The sequence below is a fragment of the Nicotiana tabacum genome, chromosome 17 (assembly GCF_000715075.1).
Source record: "Nicotiana tabacum cultivar K326 chromosome 17, ASM71507v2, whole genome shotgun sequence".
NCBI classification, from domain to species: domain Eukaryota; kingdom Viridiplantae; phylum Streptophyta; class Magnoliopsida; order Solanales; family Solanaceae; genus Nicotiana; species Nicotiana tabacum.
In genome coordinates this window covers 11887465-11902344 of record NC_134096.1, presented here as the reverse complement: position 1 = coordinate 11902344, position 14880 = coordinate 11887465, and the positions used below count along the sequence as shown (strand labels likewise).

General features: G+C 34.3%; 1 protein-coding gene across 1 annotated transcript; it reads left to right on the top strand.

The window, feature by feature from the left end:
* The first annotated feature begins 6535 nt into the window (after positions 1-6535).
* LOC107804925 (phosphoinositide phospholipase C 4-like) lies at positions 6536-14000 on the top strand. Its single transcript, NM_001325764.1, is given in 9 exon segments — positions 6536-6988; positions 8828-9024; positions 10696-10831; positions 10914-11168; positions 11497-11708; positions 11813-11930; positions 13005-13157; positions 13231-13317; positions 13541-14000. Coding segments are annotated over 9 exon segments (1767 nt in total). The 5' UTR covers positions 6536-6673; the 3' UTR covers positions 13835-14000.
* The last annotated feature ends 880 nt before the right edge of the window (positions 14001-14880 follow it).

Below are 14880 nucleotides of genomic sequence, written 5' to 3'. Positions count from 1 at the left end.
TTAAGCTGCGGTCTAACCATGGCCTCAAGTCCTCCAGACTGACCTATCACCAAAACATATAACACACATCTCGAACCTCGTTCATAGAATCACAAGTCGGCGATGCACAACTGATACCGAGTGCTCATGTGCGCATACGAATACGTGGAAGGAATCCAAAGAGTTATGTCTCAAGCTGAATCAATTCTGCACGATGAGGAAGGAAAGATGGGAAGTATATATCCTAAATGCCCTGTAGCCTCTCGAAGATAGGTATGGACGTCATCATATCGATCCGCAAGATTCTACTAGACACTTGCTCATGATTTGTAGAACTTATGAACCTAGTGCTTTGATACCACCTTGTCACGACCCAAAATCCAACTAGCCGTGATGGCACCTAACCCAAGCCGCTAGTTAATCCAACTTTCAATTATCCAATTCCAATAGCAATTATTAAAGCAATTTAAGTAAATAAAGATCTTAATCTTATACATCCCCCAAGAACTGGTAGTACAAATCATGAGTTTCTAAGAATAGAGTTTACAAGCGGAGATGAAATAAATACATAGTCTATTTGAATAGTACATAAACAGAACTTTTATTAATCTAAGGCTACCATGAACAAGAGGGATCTACAACAGGAATGCAGGTACATCTTCAAATCCGGCAACCATCGAGCACAGCAACAACAACAGCCAACATCTGCACGCAATGTGCAGAAGTGTAGTATCAGTACAACCGCCCCCCATATACTGAGTAAGTAACAAACATAACCTTAGGTTGAAAGCAGTGACGAGCTTTTACCAAGGTCGGGTCCAAAACCAAAAGTTCACCACAGTCCATAACAACGTAAAGCAAATAATATAAGAAGTAACTCAGAAATACAATGCTCAGCTAAAACATGATTTCAAAAAAAAAGTTCTTCCTTTCAAACACATCAGTGAAAAACCCAAATCGTTTACCGAAATTTTCAAAATATGAATAAGTTTGAAAATAATAATTTTTCCAAAATCCTTTCAATAATAAATGAGATGTTTTATTTTCTTTCCAGATAACCCATATAAAACAAATGCATCACTATGCCCATCTGTCAACATGTGCGAGAAATACTGAATGATGTGATACTGTACAACATGAGAAAAATACATCTCTATGCATGTATGTCATGTGTGCATGTCAATGCGATGCAACTCAGTGATCAAATCATATGCATACTCTCAGAGTATCATTTCACTCAGTCCTCCCAGTCACTCAGTCTTCCCAATCGCTCAGCACTCGCACTCGGCACTCGTACTCAGTAGATACATGTGCTAATTGGGGGGGGGAGTGTACAGACTCCGGAAGGGCTCCTTCAGTCCAAGCGCTATAATCTGCACGGACAACTCACGTGTTGCACGGACACTCACGTGCTGCACGGACAACTCACGTGCTATAATAATATCTGGATTCGCACGGCCAACTCACGTGTTGCACGGACAACTCACGTGCTATAATAATATCTGGATCTGCACGGCCAACTCATGTGCTGCATAGATAACTCACGTGCTATAATAAAGCCTATAAGGCGTGCTGCAGGCGGGCAGCCCCGATCCACATAATAATCCTCAAAATCAGGCCCTCGGCCTCACTCAGTTATCAATCTCTCCAATCTCTCTCTCATGGGCTCACAATGTCATGAAAATAGCCCAAAATGATGATATGATGTATCAATAAATAACAACAGAGATTGAGATATGATATGTAATGACATGAATATGACTAAGTATGAATTTTTAATTTAAATCAAATAATTCAAAGCAATATGACATCTGTGGGTCCCAATAATACTAGCACATAGCCTCAACATGATTTTTAATATGCTTTTCAGCTCAATTTCTTTAACACATAAAACCACATGAAAAATGCCAAGATTATTTAACTACACAATTCCACAAAAACAATTCATGAAATATAATCACAAGGGAGTCAAGAACACTTACCCCAAGTCGTGTGAAAATATTCCTCTCCAAAATCGCCCAAACCGAGCTCCAAATTTCGAAAATTGGGTGAAATATTGCAAACCCTCGAACTTAAGGGGGTTCTGTCCAGTTAATCTGCATCTACGGACAATATTTGCGCACATGTTCCTCCGCTTGTGCGAGCAAAATGTCGCATTTACGGACTTCACTCGCCTGCCCAGTTTTCGTTTCTGCGCGCATCCTTCCGCATCTGAGATCACGCAGATGCGGAATTTTCCCTCGCACCTACGACCAATGCCTCACAGCCCTCTGCCCGTTCTGCGCTTGCCAGGCTCGCTTCTGCGAGCTCACACCTGCGATGGAATTTCCGCAGGTGCGATTGTATCAGATGACAGAAATTTTAGCCTTTTCTTCTAAGTACGAATTTGATCCGCTAACCATCCGAAACTCACCCGAGCCCACGGGACCCCATCCGAACATACCAACAAGTCCCATAAAATAACATGGACCTACTCGAGGCCTCAAAACATACATAACAATATCGAAACGACGAATCACACCTCAATTCGAAATCATTGAACTTTGAAACTTCAAATTCTATATCTTGTGCCGAAACACATCAAATCAATCCGCAATGACTTCAAATTTATCACACAAGTCACATTTCACATTATGGACCTATTCAAATTTCCAGAATCGGATTCCGACCCCGATATCAAAAAGTCAACCCCCGGTCAAACTTCCCAAAAATTTAACTTTCGGCATTTCAAGCCAAATTCTACTACGTACCTCCAAATAATTTTCGGACACGCTTCTAACTCCAAAATCACCATACAGAGCTATTAAAATCATCAAAACTCCATTTCGAGGTCGTTTACACATAAGTCGACATCCGGTAACTATTTAACTTAAGCTTTAAACCTTGGAACTAAGTGTTCCAATTCATTCCAAAACTTTACCGGACCCGAATAATTTACGCCGACAATTCACACAACAACTGTAAAGTACAATTTGAGCAGTAAATGGAAAAATAGGGTTGTAATACTCAAAACGACCGGCCGGATCGTTACAAGAAGTAATGTCATGGATAAAATCAAGAAGCCGAAATCCTATGGGATATTTACATAAATATCCCGCTAGATGTATTGTTTACTTTTTATAGCTAATATACACAGATGATATACAAACAACACATGATTATACACATATTATATATGAATTATATATAAATTACACATCCTTCAATTTTTTAATTTAAGTGGTTGGGTGAGAACCTATTTAGGCTGATTAGATAAAGCCAAAAGTAAAAATATAAAAGAATTTCAACCAAAGACTAAAAATATAAATAAATTTCTTATGTAGACAATTTCTATTAAAACTCATCCTTTTATAACGAAATAAATTAAATTTTGTAACAAAATAAAAAAGACAAAAATAAGATAAAAGAAAATAAATTTAGAAAAAATGTATGAAAAATAAAAAAAACATAAATAAGATATGACAATGATTTTCTTCTTTTGTTTCATCTTTGTTGATCATAAAAATTTGAAAACCGATCTCATCGATTTCAAATATTTTTTTCAACTCAAATACATAGATTATAAGATAAGGATATCTTAGAATATTTTTTTTTAATTTACATTGTGTGTCGTTTTAAAAAAATCACTATTAATAACAAACTGATATGATATTCGAATTTGAATTTAAATGCAATTTGAGTAGTTCGCATTTGGGTTAAGCCAAATATGGTGTCGAGAAAAATCTACTTGGCAATTTAAAGATAATATATGCAATGTTATATAATAACAATCAACTAATTTATCATTTAGTGATTCAAAGAACGAAAAATCTGTATACATAGCGTATTCAAAATTTAAAATTTGTGGCTAGAGATATCGATAAACTCAAAACGGAGTCATACTGAAATGAAGTTTCACCGGCTAAAGAATCATTTAAATTTTTAGATAGCCGATTAAAGTGGATTTTAAATTAAGGATAATATTTTCACTTGCATCATTATAAAGATAATCATTATTGAAATATATATAAAGTTTTAGAAATTAGAATTTTAAAATAAAAATATTTTTTGAAGGATAACATCATACCAAATAAGAGTTCAAGTCGTAGTAAAAGAGTCACGTCATAACCAAAGAATCGTTCATATTGTGTCAACCTTTGTGCTTTGCCATAAATACGAGTTATTATTTTACTTTGTGGCTATTTTTAGGTTCCAATGACACCATGAGAATGGTGCAAAAATAAAATTATCACTACGAGATTTGAAAAAATGTTACTCTTTTTTCATTTAGTGTTTTTTAATTAATATCTAACGATTATCTTTAATTATCTAGAAGGTTTAAATTTTAAGATTATTTACATATAATTCAAATAACTCAGATATTTAACATGGTTAATGTCCAATATCAAAATGGAGTCATACTAGGGAAAAGAAATTCACTAGCTAAATAATTTTTTAAATTTTTAGATAGTCGATTAAAATGAGTTTTGAATTAAGGATAATATTTTTCACTTACATTATTATAAAATAATTATTATTAAAAAATAAAGTTTTAGAAACTCAAATTTTAAAATAAAATATTTTTTGAAAGATATCAACACACTAAATAAGAGTTCAAGTAATAGTGAAAGAGTCAAGTCGTATCCAAATAGTCCTTCATAGTCTCAACCTTTGATTATTTTGCCATAAATATGAGTTATTAATATTTTGCTTCCTCACTATCCAGTTACATCGGCGAGAATGATATAAAAAAAATGAAATTATAACTAGGAGATTTGAAAAATAATCAATATTTTTCATGTAGTATTTCTTAATTAATATCTAATGATTATCTATATTTATCAATAATATTTAAATTTTAAAATTATGCACGTATAATTCAAATAACTCAAATATTATGGGTGCGAATACTAGTAATAATAGAGAGGCTGCACTGCTTCAGTCTATTTAGTCCCCAACACATATCTGTAGTCCACGTGTATCTCATGCTTCTATCGAACATAATTTGAAAAAGCAGTATGAGTGTCAATGTTCCTCTGCGGCACACAGCATCATCGTCAATCTTCCACGTTGTTTCCCATACGTATATATTCAATTAAAGAAAATTGTGCATATATTATCTTAAAGTGCTAATTATCTTTCGTTATATTATTGATTTAATAACATTAGCAAATGATCTTTCGCTTTTCTTTAAAGTAAAATGAGTAAGTTTAGCATATTCAAATATTATTAGGTATTTGTCCCGTTCTTTTTATCATATTTAATTTTTCTATCTCTAGAAAGAAGGACAACATATTTATCATAATTGATTTTACCTTTTGCGAAAAGAAAAAATATAATTCATCCATATTTGACTAGTCATTTTTCTGGAAAAAATATTTTGGACTTCAATAATACTTCATTCTTATTTAGCAACATCCACAATGTAGCCATAAGGTATTTGAAAGTCTCGGTTAGATGAAGAATTTTTGGGACAAGTGTTAACATATCACTTTTGTGTGCATCTTTTTGAGGTTGTTCTCTCAATATTTTGTATCATCTTTTTTATAATGGATTGCTCATTTTCGGCTTTGGACGTAGGTCAATTGACCGAACCATATTAAATATTTGTGTCTCTTTTGATATATTTCTCTTTTGTTGTCTGATTTATCGCCGTTCAAAGTTTGCTTAGTAAGCTTTCACATGACACATAATTATTTTGATCCTAACAAATATTACAGAAAAAAAATATTTTTTAATGATAAAAGTAATAGTATTAGATTAAGTAGGCGTTTGGACATAATAATAATAATTTTTGAAAAAAGTAGTATTGGAGTTAAGTTGAAAAATGGTATTTGAAATTTGAAATTAAGTTTGGACATGCATTTCACTTGATAAAATGTTAAAGGGAAAAAAGTTTTTCTAAAAATTTTGAATTTTGAAAAACTCATTTTTGAATTTTTTTCAAAGATTTGCAAAATTTATGGACAAATATATTTTTGAATTTATTTTTGGAAAAAAATTATGGACAAACGGAGCCTAAGAATCTAAGGATGCAGTGGCGGACACACGTGGTGGCAAGCGGGTTCAACTGAATCCACTTCACCAAAAAATAATACTGTACATGTATAAATTACTATTAAATCAACGTAAAATTTGTATAAATATTTTATTTGAACCCAATTAACTTACGACTAAAATTATGTACTTCTAAGATTGAACCCGCTTGCACAAAATTTTGGGCCCGTCGCTGTTAAAGGATGAATAAAGTTGCTTAATTCCGAAAAAGGATAAAATTTAACCCATTACCTTTTTTATTGTTCGAAGTTCAAACCTATGGTGTTACCGTGTTACGTTTTGACCGACGAAAAAATTATTTGTATACACTGTATTCACACGGTATATCAATAAGAAATTATCGTACTATTTTCTAGCTATTAAATGAGTACATAAAGAGCATATACTTTTATAACAACAAAACCCATGAAACAAATACATCTGTCTTCTTCCAACCTAAAACACAAAAAACAAGAATCCAATTTCCAGCAACAGTTCCACTTTCTTCACCTCTTCATTGACCTATCCATTAATATATACATAAATATATTATCTATACATATATCTATCATCACCATTTTCTTCTATATTAGTACTTAAAACTTGGGATCCAAAATCCCCATTTAATCTCTTCTTTTTTTAACCTCAAGATTTTGTTGAAGTCTAAAAAATCTTGAAAATGGGGAGTTATAGAGTATGTGTGTGTTTTACAAGAAAATTCAGAGTAACAGAAGCAGAGCCACCATCAGATGTAAAAGAAGCATTCAAGAAATATGCTGAAAATGGGAACCAAATGAATTCAGAACAGTTACTGAAATTCTTGATTGAAGTACAAGGAGAGACCCTTTTGACTGTTGGTGATGCTGATGCCATTGTTCGTCAGATCCTTCAGAAAAGACACCCCATTACTAAGTTAACTCGTCAAACTCTTGCTCTTGAAGATTTTCATCATTTCCTCTTCAGTACTGACCTTAATCCACCAATTAATTATAAGGTAATCTTGCTTTTACTGTTGGATCTTTTTCCTTATTTAGAAAGAGTTTTAAGTTCTGTGTAGTAGATTTTTTACCTGCAGTAAAAGGTAATTGCTTCAAATGTCTAATATGGTAACCTGGGAAATAGAGCTAGTTAAATTGAAGTGATCGTGTAACTGTCACTGTGTTCTTGCTTTTGCTTTTGGATCTTTCTTCTTATTTAGAAAGATTTAAATTCTGTGCACTAACATAATATAGATTTTTGATACCATCACGTTAAGTTGGTCTACGACAATAGGTAACTCTTTGTGTCAAGTCTGATGGTAACCTGGAAAATAGAGCCGGTTGAATTGAATTGAAGTGTACAAGTTCTTTCCAGTGTTAGTGTATAAAACTGAAATCCATTTGGAAAAAGCATAAAGTTTGAGACTTTTGAGTGAATTTTCCCATTTTGGGTTTCTCTGGGGTTGAAATTCACTGCATTTTTAATCAATTAAGCATTATCTGAGGCGTCTACTTACATACCTGGAAAATAGAGCTAGTTAAATTGAAGTGATTGTGACTGTCAGCGTATTCTTGGTTCTGTTGTTGGATCTTTGTTCTTATTTAGAAAGAGTTTAAGTTCGGTGCAGTGATGTACAACAACAACAACTACGCCCCAGTCCTAAACAAAGTTGGGGTCGATATCTATGCAGTGACGTAATATAGAATTTTTGCACTATTAAGTTAACTTGGCCTACGATAATGGGCAGTTCCTCGTATCGAGTCTAAAGTCTGATATGTCTGATATTGTAACGTGGAGAAAATAGAGCCGATTAAATTGGAGTGGATTGTGAAAAAGTACGTTACATTGTCGGGTGTATTAACTTAAATCCATTTGGGAAAAGCATGAAGTTTGAAACTTTGAGTGAATTTTCCCATTGTGTGTTTCTCTTTGGGTTGAATTTACTACATTGTTATCATTTAAGCATTATTTTAAGTGTCTACATTCTGTACAAAGTTAACTCTCCAAGCTCTTACTCTTGAAGATTTCCACCACTGTCTCTTCTGCTGACCTTAATCCCCCAATAATCTCTAAGGTATAGCTGTTTTTATTGTTGGATCTTTGTCTTATTTGGAAATGCATAAAGTTTGAGAATTGGAGTGAATTTTCCCCTTTTGAGTTTCTCAGCGATTGTATTCTATGATTGTTAGATATCGATTACTACATGTTCTTCCTTTTGCTTCGTTTTCTTATTATCTTGGTGTTGTTATTGCTTGTTACTATTGTTTTCTTTTCTTCTTTTCTTGAACCGAGGATCTATCGGAAACAACCTCTCTACTTTCAATGTTGGGGTAAGGTCTGCGTACACACTACCCTCCCTAGACCCCACTTGTGGGACGATACTGGGTTTGTTGTTGTTGTTGTTGAGTTTCTCAGAGATTCAAAAGTCAAATCGTTTTTACCAATTAAGCATTATTTGGAGTATCTACTTTCTATACATTACCCTTATGGGAAATGGGGTAACCAAAAAAGTTGGAACTTAAAACCTGAATATTTCTAGAAATGTGGAAAATGAGCAATTTATCTTTTTCTTCTTTGGATCTTTAATAGACTAAAGTGGCTTCCCTAACTACAAACAGAAAAATAAAGGGCATTCTTCACTAACATGACCACTAACTAGGGCATTCTTCAATAATATGATCACTAACTAGGTTGTAGTGTTAATGAGCAACTGTTGAATGGATATCGCGGAATGGATATAGATGATTATATGCCGAATTCAAGTATATTGGAATTGAGGCATAGTCGATTGATTGATGGTTGATGTATATGTGTTTCTTGAAAGGTCTTTAACTCATTACGTTTGCACTTTCAGGTTCACCATGATATGAATGCTCCACTCTCCCATTATTTTATATTCACGGGGCATAATTCTTACTTGACTGGGAATCAGCTGACGAGTGATTGCAGTGATGTCCCAATTATAAAGGCGCTGAAAAAAGGTGTAAGAGTGATAGAGCTTGATATATGGCCAAATTCTGACAAGGATGACATACACGTACTTCACGGAAGGTTTGTGTATCTCCTTCCCGCTGTTGCGTTTTATTGATTGCCTAGTTATTAGAGTAGTCTGTCTCCAAGCAAGTCTTCTCTTTCCCAAAATTAGTAGCCTAGACCCTCTAGCGATTGTGGAATGATTGAAGATTTTATACGGTCTTAAGTAGAGAATTGTTTTAAATTTCCCGCCATGTACACCAGCAAATAAGCTAGCGTTTGGACATAAATTTAGTTGAGACTTGAAAAGAGTTTTTGAAGTTTTGTGAGCGGAAGAAAAAATTTCACCCAAAAACTGCCCTAAACTAGTTTTTGGGAACTTGAAAAAAAAATCAATTTTTTTTTCCAAAAACTGATCATGTTCTATGAACAGACAGTGTTTTCATAACCCAAAATCTATGGCCAAACGGGTACTAAGAGACGGATTTTATGGGTTCGATTGTGCTATCCGAACAGTTTAGTGGTATACACACATGCTTTTGCCGAAGGTAGAAAAGGTGGCGTTGTGTAAGTCATTGATTTTTGAAGATCCTAATACCTTCAGCTTACTCTAGTTAGATTCAAGAGACATCATATTCGTCTAAAATCAGTACTCTGCTCTAACCATCATAGAGTTTATTTCTTACCATCAAGTTTTCTCATAATATCATATGTAGCTGGAGGATAGGTAAACTGAACGCCGAATTGTACTAGGAGTTATTACTTAAAAGTTAAAACAAGCCAAAAAATAAAATATACCTTAATTAGCTCATAAAGAAACTATTGACTTATCCTTTGAAAGTGGACAGAAATATCAGACAGCTATAGAAGAATGATAGCATGCTTAGTACAAAAGTTTTAAATTGAATTTTAATACATCGCCTTGTACTAGAAGCAACATAATTTAATGTGAGGTTTTGGGATGTTAACCCACTTGTTGTAAGTGTAGGCGTAATCTTATGTTGAGAAAATACACTACGTCTCTACGTGCAATTGTCCTTTAGTTGTGTTGTTATCTTCATGTGGTTTTTAATAGCAGCAAAAGTAGTTCATGCAGTGATAATTCAAAATTGTCCCTAAACCATGTACCCCTTGTGAAAGCCTTGTTGGTTATATTAGTTTGTTGAGTAGATCTATTGACTAGAAATATATCCCTACATGCATATAGAGTCAATCACAATATGGTGCAATTATTATGCCATCTGCTACTCATTCCGGCTTTTCCTTATTGTGCTAAGCATGATTAATTATGTCTGACATATTTAACGAGTAGTCTCGGTGTTCTTTTTTTTCATTTTTCTTTTTTCCATGTAGTATGGAAATCGATCTTTAAAGCTAGAAGGAGTTGCTACAATGAGTTGAAGTAGAAAATTAATCTTCTTTTATAGTTTTACAGTTCTTGTGTTCAAAGGGTTCTTTTATTTATTTTTTGATTGGTAAGTTCTTGTTTTCAAAAGACGAAGATTTGGATTGGTGTTCTGCTCAAGATTGGAGTTTTGGAATTGAACGTATGGTGATTATAAATTGATAACTGACTTGCTAGAACTCCTTGCACCTTCATCCCAAACCTTTATGTAAGGGGAAAAAAGAGGGACAATAAGACGTCCGTTGTTGGTTGTAACCTATTTTGAGATTGCAGCATTTACATTTACTAATTTTCTTCTTTACTTCCCATGAAATATTTATAAGTTGTTTTTTTGGCAAATGTAGGACAGTGACAACCCCTGTGGAATTAATAAGATGTCTCAAGTCAATAAAAGAACATGCATTTGTGGCTTCTCCTTATCCTCTTGTAATTACACTGGAAGATCACCTAACGCCTGATCTTCAGGCTAAAGTGGCTCAGGTGAATATCCATTTCTTACCGCTATTCCTTATTTCCTCTTTTTATTGGTTAATGAGATGTTTTCGTTATGTTTTACTTGCAGATGCTCACTGAAACATTTGGAGAAATGCTCTTTGTTCCTGAATCAGATTCTCTAAAGGAATGCCCTACACCAGAAGAACTAAAGCATCGTATAATTATTTCAACCAAACCTCCTAAAGAGTACCTTGAGGCCAGCGCCAGTACTACTGCTAGTAAAGAGAGACGAAATAGCTCCCAGAGATCAAATTGTTCCGAGGATGATGTATGGGGCACTGAACCTTCAAGCTTGACAGCCGATCAAGAAGAGAATGAAAAGGTCTGCTGCAAGTGGATATTCTTCTAAGTTGCTCAGACTCTTCACTTTCGGTGCCGCACCCCTGTCGACACGACGTGGGTGTGGGATTTGTACCGGATCTGGTCAACCGACTCTGGGTACTTTGACCGAAATCGATGGAGAAATTAGGGACAGATACAATGATTTTTGAAATCGAATAAAAAGTGAAGGATCCGACCTCTAGATCCGCACCCCTGTCGGACACCCGCACTCGAGTCGGAGCAACTTAGATATTCTTCACCTTCTTCTCCATGTATTGTCTAACGTGCAAATACTAATGATATTGGTACCTTGGGCTCATTTTCTGCAGAGTGACAGTGATAATTTTGAAGATGAAGATGACTCCAATCACAGACCACAGTTAGCATCTGCTTATAAACGCCTGATCGCCATCCATGCCGGGAAGCCTAAAGGTGGATTAAAGGAGGCACTGAAAGTCGATCCTGATAAAGTAAGACGACTAAGTTTAAGTGAACAGGCTCTCGAAAAGGCTGCCGAATCTCATGGAACAGAAATTGTGAGGTTTGTATTTCCACGCAACAAAGAGAGACAGTTGAGGTGGCTTTAAGCTGCCGTCAGTGGAGTTGTCATGGACTTAAACTAATTTTTCCTGAATCTTTTACTAGGTTCACGCAAAGAAACATTTTAAGGGTGTACCCTAAAGGTACTAGGTTTAACTCCTCCAACTACAAGCCACTAATCGGTTGGATGCATGGAGCTCAGATGGTTGCATTTAATATGCAGGTTTGGTTCTGAGTCTTCATTTGCTTCTCTATTATGTGATGCCTAGTGTTATTTTTACTATTTGTTCGACAACATCTCATTTCTAATGATGCTGTTTTTTGATGTTTGATATGCGTTAAACTCGTTACTATCTGCTATTTTTCATTTATGGTACTGCGATATAGGTGTATCCCAATGAAACTTATTCCGTCTAGTTTCATATCATTGTTCTTTGGTTCGTAAATGGCTCATGCTAAGTGATTCTATCTCAATAGACTAATTACTAAAGCGTTCTCCGTTTTAACCAAATTTATTAGTCCTGCTGTTTGTCAAACTCAATAGATTCTTATGTCAGTAGGAAATATAGAGAACTTCTAGTACTTCTCCTTTTTATTTTATATTGTAATAATGTTGGCCTGATGAATTTAAATTGGGGACATGGTTAGTGAGTGTTCATATACCCCTTAGATTACATAAGAATCCATTGGATTTACAGATACTAAGCCTGGTATTTGAATGTAAACTATATTGCAGACACTCGAAAAAGTTAGTCGGGTGTCATTTGATATCTCCTAGTTCAGATAAAAACTACTTATATTTTGTTTGATACTTCTCCTTCATAGTCTTTTGATTGAGAACTCATAGATTTCAGGTCCTTGCTAAAATCAACTTGTAGCCCAAACATTGGGCCCTAAAATTGTTGACTCAAATTCTTACCTTTTTTTCAAAGGGCTTTTTTCATGTTTGTCAAGGCAGCCCGAAATAATTACAGGCGTGCAAAGTGTATACACCGATTATGAATATGATATGTATATCATATGTATATTTATGTATATTCTGTATATTATATGTATATTATTCTTAATATACAAGACATATACATTTTTTTGGGCGGCCCAAAATGTATTTATCCCCTTTTTAAAAATGAAAACTTGGACTCAAATTCTTACTTGGATTTTAGAAATACTATATATGTCTTTTACTTCAAACTCGCTATCTGCCGATCATATTTCAACAGATATTTACAAATTTTACATATTGGAACTTCTTTAGATTCTTAACTTAATAGAATGACGTATTACCTCACCATGACAGGGATACGGTAGAGCACTATGGTTGATGCATGGGATGTTCAGGTCAAATGGAGGCTGTGGTTATGTTAAGAAGCCTGATTTCTTGCTAAATGTTGGTCCTAATAATGAAGTTTTTGATCCTAAGGCAAAGTTGCCAGTTAAGATAACCTTAAAGGTAAGCAAATGACTGTGTGAATACAACATCCTTTAACCAATGTAAGTTTCTTATGCTCTCATTTTTCGGACAGGTGAAAGTATATATGGGAGATGGATGGCATTTAGATTTCAAGCAAACACACTTTGATTTGTATTCGCCTCCGGACTTCTACACAAGGGTAAGCCGGTTTTGCTTTGTATTAACACCGTTGTTTCCTTCTTTTCACTACTTTTATGATGTTTCCACACCATCACATGCAAAGACATGAAAAATGTCAAGTCAATCGCATTGCCAACTTTTGATACGGAGTATAAATATATGTGGAAAGTTAGTAAAACACAAGTAAGAACTTAAAGGTTGAACGCATCAGATCTAAATCTTGAATCCGCCTCTGATTACAGGTTGGGATAGCCGGAGTGCCTGCTGATGAGATAATGAAGAAAACAAAAACTAAAGAGGATAAATGGACGCCAGTTTGGGATGAAGAATTTACCTTCCCACTAACTGTGCCCGAATTAGCTTTGCTGCGAATTGAAGCACACGAGTATGACATGTCAGAAAAGGATGATTTTGCAGGCCAAACATGTATACCTATTTCAGAGTTGAAACCTGGGATTCATGCAGTTCCTCTTTGTGACCGAAAAGGTGAGAAATTTAGTTCCGCGAGGCTACTCATGCGCTTTGAGTTCGTATAAGGTTTTGTTATTGTGTTTTTTTCTCATGCTTTCGTTTTGTGTGTGTCATGGGATAATGTTAGCATACATTTTTAGGAGTTTGTAATAATGTTGTTATGTTCTCCTTGGAGAGGCTTGTATTGTACAGAATTTTCTACAAGTAAACAAGATTCTAGTGCTTGTTCAATTTTTTTAATGAGAGTTTAGAATTTCACTTGCAAAAGTTTAGTCATTTTATATCATCAATCCTGATATTGCTGCTGGATCTTTATGAAGTAAAAATCTTGTTCTTGTGTTTAAAGAAGATAGGAAATTGTAGGGATATTCAGACATAGTTCATGTCCAGTACATGCTGGATCTTTAAATATTGGTTGCTAAATTAGGACAAGATAAACAACAATCTCTCAGAGCTCTGCTGTGTAGTTTTCATGTACGATCAAAATAACACGACAATTTGAAATTTAAGAGTGGTAAATTATGTCACAGCCTAGTTCTATCATAATTTGATGTTGTACAAATTTTACATCACAGTAACATTATTAGTCTAGAGAAAACTGATGACCAACATAACATGACAAATGTTACGTACAATTTCATCTCCTAAGTAATTTGCCGAATTGTTAGCTGGACGTAAAATAAAGGCTTTAATTTATGTCAAAAATCATAAGAGCATTCATTGAGTATTGTCGATTGATTGATCAGAAATTACAATTGCACTTTATTAAATTATAATTATATTGCTAGATATCTTTTAGTAAAATCATTTTTTTGTAAGTAGGCACTATAAAAGAAAAAAAGTGAAATTAGTTATGAACTTCAAACATATATATAATCTGCCGCTAATCGCTTGCTAAATAGGGTTAGCAAGAAATTTTCTTTTTAGCACCCGAATTTTCGTCACACTTCATTTTTCTAATAGTGAGGCCTAGCCATTACCATGATTGCAAAAGCTTCTTGATTTCGGGCTACATATTTTAAAACATACATGTAGCCTCTAAAGTGAAAGAACAACAAAGAAAGATGATAAAGTAAAATTTCAAGACCAAATATTGTAAATAGACAAACAA